This window comes from Colobus angolensis, unplaced genomic scaffold, assembly GCF_000951035.1.
Source record: "Colobus angolensis palliatus isolate OR3802 unplaced genomic scaffold, Cang.pa_1.0 Scaffold295, whole genome shotgun sequence".
Classification (NCBI taxonomy): Eukaryota; Metazoa; Chordata; class Mammalia; order Primates; family Cercopithecidae; genus Colobus; species Colobus angolensis.
Window position 1 is genome coordinate 354,557 of NW_012116210.1, and position 13,703 is coordinate 368,259.

Genomic DNA, 13,703 nt, shown 5'->3' on the forward strand with positions numbered 1-13,703 from the left:
GGTAGCTGGGGCTGAGGGTTTTCCTTCAGGGGACTTTGGTCAACCCCTGATAGATGGCAGCACAGTGTGCATCGCAGGCAGCGGCAGTTCCAAGTCGAAAGGCCCAGTTTTGCATCAAGCTGAAATCTATGGGTTGATCCCTCCCAGGGGCCACCTGAGGGTGTCAGCATGATCAGAGCTTCTAGGGAGTCTGGAGGGGGGACTTTCCTTCTGGACATGTTTCCCGTTTTCCCTGATGAGCTCCCTGCTGGGCTGTGGTAACAGAACCACAACCCAAAGCAGGTTTGGGATGATCATGTTGAACTTAACAGTACATGCAGACTTCAGTTTTTAGTCTTGAGTGTTCAAACATGTTTGCTTTAATATAAAGACAAACTTTGAAAATGATGCCCTAGCAAGTCCGATCAATGCTCCTCCAGGAGGATAATGTGCTCTCTTTTGAGGGGAGGACCCTAATTTGAAAAGTAGGCCCCTCGGCTGCCAGCATTTTAAGCCAGTTTTGACTTTAGCCCTCACAGGCTGTGTGGACCTCTCAAGACTCCTCAGAATGTTTCTACTGCCCCTGGGTGCCTGCCTTTCCTTCTGAGCGCTTGAGAGGGCAGGGAGCCTGCCATGCCCTTTGAGGCTGGTTTCCTGGGAATGGAGGGAGAGGGGCTGATGTTGCTTTAGTGCTCGCTGGTGGCCGTTCCCTAACTGGAAGTCATCCGGGCTGTTAAGGAGCGATGGTTCCTTCAGACAGGAGAAGCAGGGTGCGCTGTCCACTGGCGGGTCCCCTTAGCTTACACCGGTCACCCGTTAGGTGGCTGCTGGGTCTCCTGCTGCCGCCTGGTGGGTGAGGGTTTTTCATCTTTGGGCAGAGACGAGGAAAAGGGAGGTACACAGGGGGCTCCCAAAGGGTTTTCCATTCCTTGCCCTTTAGAGCCTGGAGCCAGAGGCTCCCCTTTAGGGTCCCAGCTGCCTTCTCTGGGGAGCTGTCTATGGGGTCCCTGCAGCCCTCCAGTGGAGGCGGAGGCCCTGGCTCCTGACCGCACTTGTTCTGCGTAGGACTGGGCTAAGCCAGGGCCCTATGACCAGCCTCTGGTGAACACCCTGCAGCGCCGCAAAGAGAAGCGAGAACCAGACCCCAACGGGGGAGGACCCACTACTGCCAGTGGCCCACCTGCAGCCGCCGAGGAGGCTCAGAGACCACGGAGCATGACTGTGTCGGCTGCCACCAGGGTGACGCTCTTGTTCTCGATATTTGGTTGGGCCCAGCTCAGCTTGGCTGGGGATCATATTCTGGCCAGCAACTGGGGGGCCGAGGCAGCCTTGCAGCTGGAGGGACCTGGGCTGCATTCCCTGACTTCCTGCCCTACCGCAGAGTCCCTGGGAAGAAGCCTTGTGTGGGAATGAGAGAGGCAGAGCTTTCTAGGGTCAGAGTGGGACCCAAGCAAGTCAGTAGCCCCCTGGGCCCACAGGCGTGTGGCGCTCATGGGGGCAGAACAGGAGTGACATTGAGCCGCCCCCGAAGCAACCTGTGTGTCTGTCTCCTCCAACCTGCAGCCTGGCGAGGAGATGGAGGCTTGTGAGGAGCTGGCCCTGGCCCTGTCTCGGGGTCTGCAGCTGGACACCCAGAGGAGCAGCCGGGACTCACTTCAGTGCTCCAGCGGCTACAGCACCCAGACAACCACCCCCTGCTGCTCTGAGGACACCATCCCTTCCCAAGGTACGAGGCAGCCTGGGGTACGCACTTAGGCTTTCTGAGCAGCACCAGGTGAGGAGATAGAAAAGTGCTGGTCCATTTTAACCACAGCCTCACCACTGGTTAACTAACAGGCGTCAGGATTGTTCTGGTCATCTGGGAATGGGGAGCTCATCTGTAGTTGTCAGGTAGCTGCCATGTAAGAAAGGGGTCTGGACTTTCACAGCTTTTTGCGTTTTGCAGCATCATACACAACAGTCTCCAATTTGAATGGAGACGTGCTGTAGTAAGAACAGCTTCAGGCCGGGGGCAGTGGCTTACGCTGTAATCCCAACATTTTGGGACTCTGAGGCAAGCCGATTGCTTGAGCTGCAGAAGTTCGAGACCAGCCTGGGAAACATGGCAAAACCCTTGTCTCTACGAAAATGCAAAAATTAGCCAGGTGTGGTGGCACACACCTGTGATCCCAGCTACTCTGGAGGCTGAGGTGCAAGGATTGCTTGATCCACGCCTGCACCACTGCACTCCAGCCCAGGCAACAAAACAAGACCCTGTCTCAAAGGAATAGCTTCATTTTTGTTTTAGCACTTTGCACTATACACTTTATGGTTATTTTCCCATTTAATCTTTACAGCCACTTATGGGGTAGGTATTTTTATCCCTGTTTTACAGAAGTGGAAATTAAGGTTCAATAACTTGCTCATATTCACACAACCAGTAAGTAGCAGAACTGGAGTTTGAACCTAAGTGTGTTAGAGTGTAATGCCCAAGTTCTTAACCTATTCCAGCCAAATCCTCTATCAGACCTGCCTCCCTCATCCTCATGTCCACTGCACACACAAGTCAGGCAAGATGAAAATCTGACAGCTGGAATATCTATGATAATTGACCAAAAGCTATGCCATTCATCATTCAAAACCTCTAAGACAGTGAGTCTTATTGGAGGGTGATTTTCTTCCCCAGGGGACATTTGGCAATGACTGTAGACATTTCTGGTTGTCACAACTGAAGGGGTACTACTGGCACCTAGTGGGCACAGGGCAGGGATACTGCTTAAACATCCTGGAATACACAGCATGGCCCCTCCCCACCATGTCCTCCATAACAAAGAACTATCTAGCCCAAATGGTCAATAGTACGGCGGTTCAGAATCAGTGCTGTGAGCTGTTTAATCTGTAAGCTCCCACATCATCCTGAGATTGGTCTTACAAGGAAGTGAGCACGTCACACTGATGGAAACTGTCTTTGTCCCTTGTTGTCAGGGACTCACTGTCAGTAGCTTTGTTCTTTGTCTAGCCCTCGTCTCTCCAGTTAATTATCAGGGAGATGTTATCGCCTAGGCTAGTCTGTTTGAGGTTTGATCTTCATGTTGAATTCTGGACTGGAGAATTTGTCTTCTTTCGTCCCCTTATCCCTCCCAGAGGTGCTTGGAGGGAGCTTCGCTGCAGCCTAACAGCTTTACCTTCTTCCCCATTGGCGGTATTTGAGTGCCTACCATGTCCAGCTCTGTTCTAGGTACTGGGGGGACATCAGTGAACAGAGCAAAGATCCCTGCCAGGGAGTTCGTAGTTGGTGAGGCTTTCTGAAGATGGTAGAGAAGCCTGGGGGAAGCTTGGGATGAGACTCTGTGCGTACCCTGCCTTGCGTGCCTTTTGTCCTCCCAGCACAGAAGAATCAAAAAGCAAAGCTGCTGTCTTGAATATGTCTAATCAAATCCTATAATCAGTTTCAGATTATGATTATTTCTCTGTAAGTGGTGACCAGGAGGCAGATCAACAGGAGTTCGACAAGTCCTCCACCATTCCAAGAAACAGTGACATCAGCCAGTCCTACCGACGGATGTTCCAAGCCAAGCGTCCAGCCTCAACTGCTGGCCTCCCCACCACCCTGGGACCTGCTATGGTCACTCCAGGGGTTGCAACTATCCGACGGACCCCTTCCACCAAGCCTTCTGTCCGCCGGGGAACCATTGGAGCTGGTCCCATCCCCATCAAGACGCCCGTGATCCCTGTCAAGACCCCAACCGTCCCAGACCTCCCAGGGATGTTGCCAGCCCCTCCAGATGGGCCAGAAGAGCGGGGGGAGCACAGCCCTGAGTCGCCATCTGTGGGTGAGGGCCCCCAAGGTGTCACCAGCATGCCCTCCTCAATGTGGAGCGGCCAAGCTTCCGTTAACCCTCCACTTCCAGGCCCGAAGCCCAGTATCCCTGAGGAGCACAGACAGGCAATTCCAGAAAGTGAAGCCGAAGACCAGGAACGGGATCCCCCAAGTGCCACTGTCTCCCCAGGCCAGATTCCAGAGAGTGACCCTGCAGACCTGAGCCCAAGGGATACTCCACAAGGAGAAGACATGCTGAACGCCATCCGAAGGGGCGTGAAACTGAAGAAGACCACGACAAACGATCGCTCGGCCCCTCGCTTCTCTTAGGCTCACAAGAAACACGCCAGTGAGCAATGAACTGTTTCATTAATAAAACCTAATTTGTCTTGATCCATTCCAATCTATAATAAAACAAAAGATTTTGTAGGCAACTCGGAATATAGCTCTTTTGAAAGTACTCGACACCTTTAGATAAGAATTAAAACCAACCTATGTAACTGACATAATCTTGATCTTTTAATTTGTAAATATTGACAATTTTCTTTCTGCACATTTTAATCTTAGTTTCCCTTTTGATTTTTCTGAAGGTGCCAAATTCCATTTAACTTTTTTACAAGTCTTTGTAAAATTTTAAATGCATAAGGGGGGGTTGGGGCAGGGGAACCACGGAGTAGTTAATTTTAGAAAAGCATTTACTATACTTCGCTCTTCTTTTTCTTCCCCCACAAGCTTTTGTAGAGGCATTGTAGTAGTCTAGCTTAGAAGCAAATGCAAGTTATTTTAATGTACAAACTAAATGGCTAAGAGGTAAAATCCTCATTTAAATATACTATGTTCTAGATGAAAAGAGCAGGAGTAACAATTGATGAGCAATATTCAGAGTGAAGTAAATCTGGAAATGGTAGACTGTGTTGGGATTGGGGGGAGGGCCATGGGAGGGGCACACCGTCAACATAGCCGATCCTGTTACATTTAAGAGTAGCCTCGTAGGTTGAATTTCTTCTAGTAGCTTCATGGTAAATGCATCCGAATAAGCCATACTGGATTGCAGTGTTTGTTTCTGTAGGGTGTTTAAGGACTTCCTTTCTCCCACGATTCCTCTGGATTGCACACAGCACCCACCTCCAGCCCCATGCATGCTGCTGCCGCTGGGCAGTCATAGAAGCCCTCACTTCAGTTTCTCGTTGATTGTACTCACCTTCATGGAATCCAAATACATCCAAAAGGGTAAGGCAGTTTTAAAAAATGTGAAAACATTTAAAAGTGATAGCAGGGAATTCTTAGATTATAGTAAATGCCTTTTACTTAACTGTGCCCAGCAGGCTGGGTGCGTTAAAAAGCCCAAATATTTTGAAAAAACTCGAATGGATTTGACAAGGGTAGCCAGCTTGGAGTCTAGCAAGCAACTTGCCAATGTGTTTACCAATCTGGGGGCTTGTTTTTCTTTTCTTCTTTCAAATAAATGGCAGTTAACTGGCTTCACAGTAAACACTGAAGAGAGGAGGATTTGGTTATTGTCACTGGGAATCTGACCACTATACTGTCCTTTTTTGTATTCTGGGTAATGTTTTTCGGAAAGGATTTGTCTTTTCTTTTTTAAATGAAAAGTTAAATTTGTTATAACGCCCATACCCTAAAACGAACAGAGATTTGTAGATTTAAAGGGATCACATTTGAAGACAATAGTGTTTAAGAAAGCAAGTCCCTTAGCAGTCAGGTCCGTTAACAGGGCACATTTCTGACCTAACCCTCTCAAGGAAGAGGCGGAGCTTGGTGGGTCTCATACACCCTGCAGATTCCTGTCGGCTCTAACCCTCAATTACCTAATCTTATGCTTTAACACATAACTGCGTTGGATGTGAGAGTAACGTGCCGTATGGTCATTGTTCTATATATTAACATTGAACACTGCTGCGACTGCTCAAGGACATTTTATGTTACGGCTTTAAAGCAAAGGCATGATTATTAGAAACTATGTAAGCTTTTTTCTTTGAAAAACAAGCTCCTTTTACAGAATATAAGCAACAGTAGTGCCTGTGGTTTAGCCCACCAATCTTGATGACTAAAAGTAGCTGATGCATTGTGCATATGATGCTTGAGATGGTTTTTGCAAAAGCAGAAATCGTTGCAAGGTAATCACAATAGAAAAAAGTGGTATTTTAAACCTTTGAAATAAATGGATGTAACTGTACCTTGGTACAGCTTTTCACTTGTTTAGTTTTTAAACGTTAGTATAATCTGAATAAATAAAATGTTGCCAAATTCAATGTAGAAAGAATGTGACGACACACCTTGGGTAGTTCTGCTTGTGTTTTTGCATATTGTAAAAGCAGTGTCACAGCTAAAAATAAAGAAATCGTTTCTAACGGTAAATTATTGTGGTTTAGTTGCTAGTTTGTACTGAGAGTTGACCTCTCCCTGTGCAGTTTTTTGTTCTAAACTTGTATAAATAACAATTGTGTACTGTGTCTCCCTTCTACATTGTAACAATTGCTTCAGCCTACGTTATAAATAAAGAACCACTAGATTAAAAAGTCACGTATTTCAAGTCTTGTTACAATTCAGTTTGAGGTCTTAGTCAAATGTTAGAAGTTGGACTGGGACTCAAATAGAGCTTACGTAGAAAGTGACAAAATATTTTTGTGATGGCTATAAGATCATTAGTTGCCTGAAACTATTTGGAAACAGTTCTATCTAATGAGGTATCAAGAACTAAAAGCAGCTGTTTTGGGTGGAAAGTTTTAAAAACTGCTTTATCTTTAAAAAACAAGAACAACAAACAAAGCTTCTGAAACATTTAAGGAGTTCTGTTATTCCCTTACCTTTGAGTCCGCAGACAATCCAAGCTAGGGTAGCAGAAGCAAAGCTGGAAAACTGCTTCTAAAATAAGCACCACACAGTTTTATCCCAGATTGGACCGTTTAACCCCAACCATCAAACCTCCACCCTTGAGGGAACTCCACAAATTCCAGGCTTATTTGCTGACTATGTACTTCTTAGGGAGAGTTGTTATTCTAATAAAAACTAAAATTCCATTAGTGAAATCTTTCTTTAGAAAACCAAAAAGGTTATTTTTAAATCCTCAGTATTTCTGTTCTTGGCTTTGTTTATTCCTTCTAGTTACCACAGCTAATTAGGCTTTTGACTTGAGAGTTTATTCGCCTCAATCTGGTTCTGCCTCAGTTTTTCCTTACTGGTAACAGGTGCTATCCGTGATTTATTGCAGAGAACACAGCTGACCGACTACATGTCCTGTTATTTTCTTCACATGCACAATTGATAAAACAATGATAGTGGCACAGTCACTTGGCATCACGGTAATTCTTAGAAGAACGCCAATCATACCAGAGACCATTTCATTGATTTTTTTATTAGGGCAAGTGCATGTTGTGTAACGTATTTCACTTGCAAGTATGAAAGATGAGGGTCTCTCTCTCTCTATGTGGGCCGCTCCCGGGGTCTGGTCACAATATGCCACCACAGTGGGGGTAAATCACCTTCCTTTCGGGCAGGGGGCAAAGCTTCAGTTAAAGGACCACCAGGTGGCGTTTCCTCCTGCAGCTGCTTAACCTAGAAGGAGGCAAGGAAGGAATCATTACCAAAGGAATCTGATTGACTAGAAAAATCTGTTTGCTGCAGTGAAGGGTCAGCTTTATATCTATGGTGTGTCACTGACATAACACACTGTTTGATCACAATATTGAAAAGTGTTTTTCACATATACCTGCTTTATTTTCTTACCCACACTTTCAGAAAAGTCTCCTTAAGGGTTGTCCCATTCTTCTAAACAGTAAAGCCTATTCTTCCTCCCTCCTATTCTTCCCCCCACCCCTTTTCATCACCTCATTATCTGGACTGCCTCTTACTCTGTAGACAAAAACATGACAACTATCATTCCAATTCTCCTTGTCACAATCCCCCACCCACTGACCAGAAAAACATTTATTTTTGTGTCTCAGCTAAGTGTTCTCCAAAAGCACCATTAAGAAACCTCAGTTCGGCCGGGCGCGGTGGCTCAAGCCTGTAATCCCAGCACTTTGGGAGGCCGAGACGGGCGGATCACGAGGTCAGGAGATCGAGACCATCCTGGCTAACACGGTGAAACCCCGTCTCTACTAAAAAATACAAAAAACTAGCCGGGCGCGGCGGCAGGTGCCTGTAGTCCCAGCTACTCGGGAGGCTGAGGCAGGAGAATGGCATAAACCCGGGAGGCGGAGCTTGCAGTGAGCTGAGATCGGCCACAGCACTCCAGCCTGGGCGACTGAGTGAGACTCCGTCTCAAAAAAAAAAAAAGAAACCTCAGTTCATAATATGTTGGGGATGTTCATTGTAAGCCCCCTTCCTAGCAACCGAGGACAAAGTAAACCACAGGTAAAAATACGCCCAGTTCTGCCAAATGCTGCCCTACTACTTCCAGTTCTAGTTATAGCCAAGATAAATGTCCTAACAGAGGATAACTCATTCTGGATTGTGGCTGCCCTAGGCCTCCAGTCACATGTGCTGCTTAATAATGCTGAAGTGATGGCACATCTAAAGGAGGAATTGTTGAGGTTATCCCAGTGATCAGTTGCAGAATGAACCCGTGGCTCACTATGAATATACTTCCAGCTTCTAAACGGTGAGACATTTCTGACAAAACACTGCCCCCTTTGGCCACAGTGCCCCTCCTTCGGGTCCCCCTTGGCCAAACACTTGCAACCGTCAATATCCTTAGTGTTATCACCAGAACCAGCACAACTTCCAAATCATGAATTCAGATACCCCACTGTCCAACCACACTCTCCCTTTCCCACTCACTTGTTTAAATGCCTCCTTGAAACTCAGAGAGACTACCATTTCACAGATCCTCCCAACTTGGCCTTCCCTCTCTGCATAGGCCCCCCTGGCTTGACTTTGTGTTTTTTCAATCCAGCTTAGATTCCATCATGACGATAGCTTCCTCTCAAATAACCTCAAGTCCCTTGTCACTCTCTCTGAGCAACAGACAAACCGAACCACACACCCTCAGGCCTGTGCTCATACAGCTTAGTATTGCTAAAGAGAAAAAAGACACTGGAGCAAATCGGAGTCATTGCTGACTAACCATTCCCAGCCTCAAATGGGCCTTCGCCACCTCTCCAGCAAGCTCTTCCTCTCCCCATGACTATCACATATTCTCCAAACATGCTGCGCCCACTCGTTCTGGGCTTTTCCTCTTATTTCACTAAAAAAAAAATAAAAATAAAAAGCTATTACACAAGTCTGTCATCTTCAAAACTTCTAACCCAAATTTATATATAATCTTTTGCCCAATTATAATGGACAAGGAATCCTTTCTCCTTTTCTTCTTTCTCTACACTCTCTCCTAAAGATTCCATACATCTCTCCATGGCTTTTAAAACTGAAAACTCCCAAGTTTCTGTTTCTAGGCCAAATCGCTCCTGGGAGTTCCAGATTTCCACATCTAAAGCTGGCTTCTGACATCTGCACTTGGTATGTCACAGGATTCTCAAACTTCACCCTTCCAAAATCCAATTCTCGATTGCTGCTCTGACACCTGTGCCCCCTTCCCCAATCTTCCCTATCTTGGTAAACATCACTAAACTCCAGATGTTAAAGCTTCAAACCCAGAAACCATTCTCTCTCTCTTTTTTTTTGAGATGGAGTCTTGCTCTGTCACCCAGGCTGGAGTACAGTGGTGCAATCTCAGCTCACTGCAACCTCCACCTCCTGGGTTCAAGCAATTCTCCTGCCTTGGCCTCCCAAGTAGCTGGGATTACACGTGTACACCACCATGCCCGGCTAATTATTTGTACTTTTAGTAGAGACAGGGTTTCACCATGTTAGTCAGGCTGGTCATGTCCTGACCTCAAGCTATCACCCACTTTGGCCTCCCAAAGCGCTGGGATTACAGGTGTGAGCCACTGCACCCTGCCCCGGAAACCATTCTTGATTCCTCCCTGTCCCTTGCCCACCCTCAACATCCAGTCAGTCGTCACATCCCTCCAAATCATGTCCTGAGTAAATTTCCTTCCATATCCACTTCATCCACCCTAGTGCTGATCATGACAACCTTTTGACTAAACTTCTGCAATAATCCTAGAAGGGTCTCTCTGCTTCTTCTCTTCCCCTCTCTAATATATTCTTCACACTACAGCAAGATTGAGCTTTTAAAAATATAACTGACCATTCTAACATGACTGAAAAATGCCTAAGACTCTAGTGGAGAGGCAGGTTAAGACACCGTATGGCAAGAAGGCAAGAAAGTCAGGCAAAGGACTGAAGAGAAGGAGATCTGAAGCAGAGTCAAAGACAAAGCCAAAAAGACCAGGGAATGCACTTTAACTTACTTGTAAGGTGGTTATAAATGTTAAACTGATACACTTAGATACCACAGTATATCTGAGAAGTAAGGGCCCAGAGTAACTGTCATGGCTGGAATCTGGACCTCTGCATGTGGGGAGCAAAACTTGACTCCATCTACATAGCTCAGGAATATCGAAGTACAAGTAGAACGCACCTCTCGTTCCCAGCTTTCCCTCCGCAGTTTCTTCCACTGTTCTCTCTTGGCAAAGTAATCAGGATACATTGCCTTCTCAGAAGGATGCCAGTCATCTAAGCACCATTCTGGGAGCTGTCAGGAGAGGAAATCATGGTATCAATCCACAGGACACACTTACCTATCCCTGACAGGGCCTGCTCAGGAGATCTAAGACAAAGATCAAGGTACATTTTTATTTTTATAACCACTGCAACTACCAGACTGTTTCCAACTCTAAGCAAGGAACAGCAGAGGATAAGTAGGAACCAATAATAAAGGAAAATGCCTTAGAGTCAAAGATGGTGCTAAAAAATAGCACCATTGTCAGTCCAAGGAGAATTGGCTTCATTCCTCCCCTACCTGCCTTCTCTAAATATCCAGAGTAGTCTTATCTTACTTGGAACTCTTAATTAGAGTATCTCAGAAATATTAAGCATCAATCCAAGTTGGTTAACTTTAAAGTCTAAAACAAACTGTGTTATAGCAAAAAGTATACTGTACGACCTTAAATCTGAAAGTCTTAATGACATCTCAGAGAAAACTGACACCTAAAAAACAGTACTGGCACACCTTAGAGATACTGCGGGTTTGGATCCACACCGCTGCAATATAGCAAATATCACAATAAAGCAAGTCACAAAACGTTTTTGGTTTCCCAGTGCATATAAGTTATGTTTATACTATACTATAAAGTGTCCAATAGCATTATGATGTCTGTTGAGATGGAGTCTCCTGGTGAAGATTTTGTGAATATTGATTAAATAACAAAGGACTTTGAATAGTACAACTTAGTTGATAAAGCAGTGGCAGGGTTTGAGAGGATTGACTCCAATTTTGAAAGTTCTTCTGTGGTTCAAATGCTATCAAATGGCATCACATGCTATAGAAAGATTTCATGAAAGGAAAAGTCAACTGATGTGGCAAACCTCACATAATATACACAAAAAATGTACATAATTTAAAAATACATTATTGGCTGGGCGAGGTGGCTCCTGCCTTTATTCCCAGCCCTTTGAAGGCTGAGGTAGGGAGATTCTATGAGGGTAGGAGTTCGAGACCAGCCTGGACAACATAGCAAGACTCCATTTCTACAAAAAATAAAATAAATTAGCTAGGTGTGGTGGTGTGCACGTGTATTCTTAGCTACTTGGTTGGCTAGGACAGGAGAACTGCTTGAGCCCAGGGGGTCCAGGCTACAGTGAGCTATGATCATGCTATTGCACTCCAGCCTGGGCAACAGAGGGAGACCGTTTTCAAAACAAAAACAAAAGAAATATGTTATTGATAAAAACTGCCAATAATCATCTGAGCCATCAGAAAATCAATCTTTTTACTGGTGGAGAGTATTGTGTCAATGTTGATGGCTGGTGACTAAACAGGGTGATGTTTGCCGATGGTTGGAGTGGCTTTGGCAATTTCCTAAAATAACAATGAGGTTTGCCACATCAATTGACTCTTCCTTTCACCAAACACTTCTATAGCATGTGATGCCATTTGATAGCATTTTACCCACGGAAGAACTTCTTGCAAAATTGGAGTCAATCCTCTCAAACCCTGCTGCTGCTTAATCAACTAAACTGATGTACTATGTGAAGTCTTTTGTTACCATTTCATCAGTGTTCACAAAATCTTCACCAGGAGACTCCATCTCAAGAAACCACTTTCTTATTCATCCATAAGAAGCAGCTCTTCATCTGTTCAAGATTTATCATGAGATTAGGGCAATTCAGTCACGTCCTCAGGATCAACTTCTATTCTGGCTCTCTTGCTATTTCCACAACTTCTGCAGTTACTTCCTCTGCTGAAGTCTTGAGCCCGTCAAAGTCATCCACAAGGGTTGGAATCAACTTCTTCCAACCCCATTAAAGCTGACATTTTGATCTCTTCCCATGAATCATAAATATCCTTAATGGCATTTAGAATGGTGAATTCTTTCCAGAAAATTTTACTATGCCCAAATCCATCAGAGGAATCAATATCTATGTCAACTATAACTGTGCAAAAATATATTTCTTAAATAATAAAACTTGCAAGTTGAAATTACTCCTTGATCCATGGGCTGCAGAATGCATGTTATGTTAGTAGACATGGTAGCAGGTCTCGACAGTGGGTTTAAAAGATTCAGTAAACCATGTTGTACACAGATTTGCTGTAACTCAGGCTTTGTTATTCCATTTCTAGGGCACACGCAGAGTAGGTTTAGCATAATTCTTAAGGGCCCCAGGATTTTCAGAATGGCAAATGAACAATGGCTTCAACTTAAAACCACCAGCTGCATTAGCCCCTAACAAGAAAGTCAGCCTGTCCTTGAAGTTTTGAAGCCAGGCATTGACTTCTCTCAAGGTATGAAAGTTCTAGATGGTATCTTATTCCAAAAAAAGGCTACTTCATCTCCACTGAAAATCTGTTGTTGAGTACAGCCACCTTCATCAACTATCTCAGCCAGCTGTTATGTAATAATTTGCTGCAGCTTTTCCATCAGCACTTGTTACTTCACCTTGCACATCTGTGTTACAGAGATGGCTTTTTTCCTTAAACCTCATGGACCAACCTCTACTAGCTTCCAACTTTTTTTCTGCTGCTTCCTCATCTCTCTCGGCCTTCCCAGAAATGAAGAGTTAAAGACTTACTCTGGATTAGGCTTTGGCTTAAGGGAATACTGTAGCTGGTTTGATCTTTTGTCCCAACCACTAAAACGTTCTCCGTATCAGCAATAAGACTGTTTCACTTATCATTTGTGTGTTCACTGGAGCAGCACTTTTAATTTCCTTAAAAAATCTTTAGTTTCCTTTGCATTCACAACTTGGCTAACCAGCAGAAAAGGCCTAGCTTTCTGCCCATCTTGGCTTTCAACATGCCTTCCTCACTCAGCTTAATCATTTCTAGCTTTTGATTTTAAAGTAAGAGATGTGCAACGGATTTAAGTGAGAGACATGTAACTCTTTCTTTCACTTGAACACTTACAGGCTATAGTACGGACATTAATTGTCCTAATTTCAGTGTTGCTGTGTCTTAGGGAATAGGGAGCCCTGAGGAGAGGGATAGAGGCAGGGGAACTACTGGTAGGTGACAGTCAGGACACACACATTTATGGATTAAGTCTGCTGTCTTATATGGGCATAGTTTTTATGCCCCCAAACAATGACAATAGTAACACTGAAGGTGACTGATGACAGTTCACCACAACAGACAGAGTAATAATAAAAAAAGTCTGAAATCTTGCAAGAATTGCCAAACTGAGAACCAGAGACAGGAAGTGAGCACATGGTGTTGGAAAAATGGTGCCCAGAGACTCGCTCAGCACGGGGTTACCACAAACCTTCAATCTGTAAAAACACATATCTGCCAAGCACAATAAAACAAAATGCAATAAAATGAGGTAGGCCTGCATCTGACAACTGT

At 44.8% G+C, this 13,703-nt stretch overlaps 2 protein-coding genes across 5 annotated transcripts in view; one reads left to right on the forward strand and one right to left on the reverse strand.

Annotated features, from left to right (window-relative positions):
* Window positions 1–6,315, forward strand: part of MTSS1 (metastasis suppressor 1) — a 35,433-nt gene extending 29,118 nt beyond the window's left edge. For both annotated transcript variants that reach the window (XM_011949267.1, XM_011949268.1), the window contains 3 exons: window positions 1,045–1,218; window positions 1,543–1,705; window positions 3,408–6,315. In XM_011949267.1, the coding sequence (XP_011804657.1) occupies window positions 1,045–1,218; window positions 1,543–1,705; window positions 3,408–4,108 (1,038 nt within the window). In that variant the 3' untranslated portion in view covers window positions 4,109–6,315. The remainder of the gene's footprint in view (window positions 1–1,044; window positions 1,219–1,542; window positions 1,706–3,407) is intronic.
* An 815-nt stretch (window positions 6,316–7,130) lies between these two features.
* NDUFB9 (NADH dehydrogenase (ubiquinone) 1 beta subcomplex, 9, 22kDa) overlaps window positions 7,131–13,703 on the reverse strand; it is a 20,045-nt gene continuing 13,472 nt past the window's right edge. For all 3 annotated transcript variants that reach the window (XM_011949265.1, XM_011949264.1, XM_011949266.1), the window contains 2 exons: window positions 10,281–10,394; window positions 7,131–7,351 (listed from right to left, as the gene is read on the reverse strand). In XM_011949265.1, the coding sequence (XP_011804655.1) occupies window positions 7,220–7,351; window positions 10,281–10,394 (246 nt within the window). In that variant the 3' untranslated portion in view covers window positions 7,131–7,219. The remainder of the gene's footprint in view (window positions 7,352–10,280; window positions 10,395–13,703) is intronic.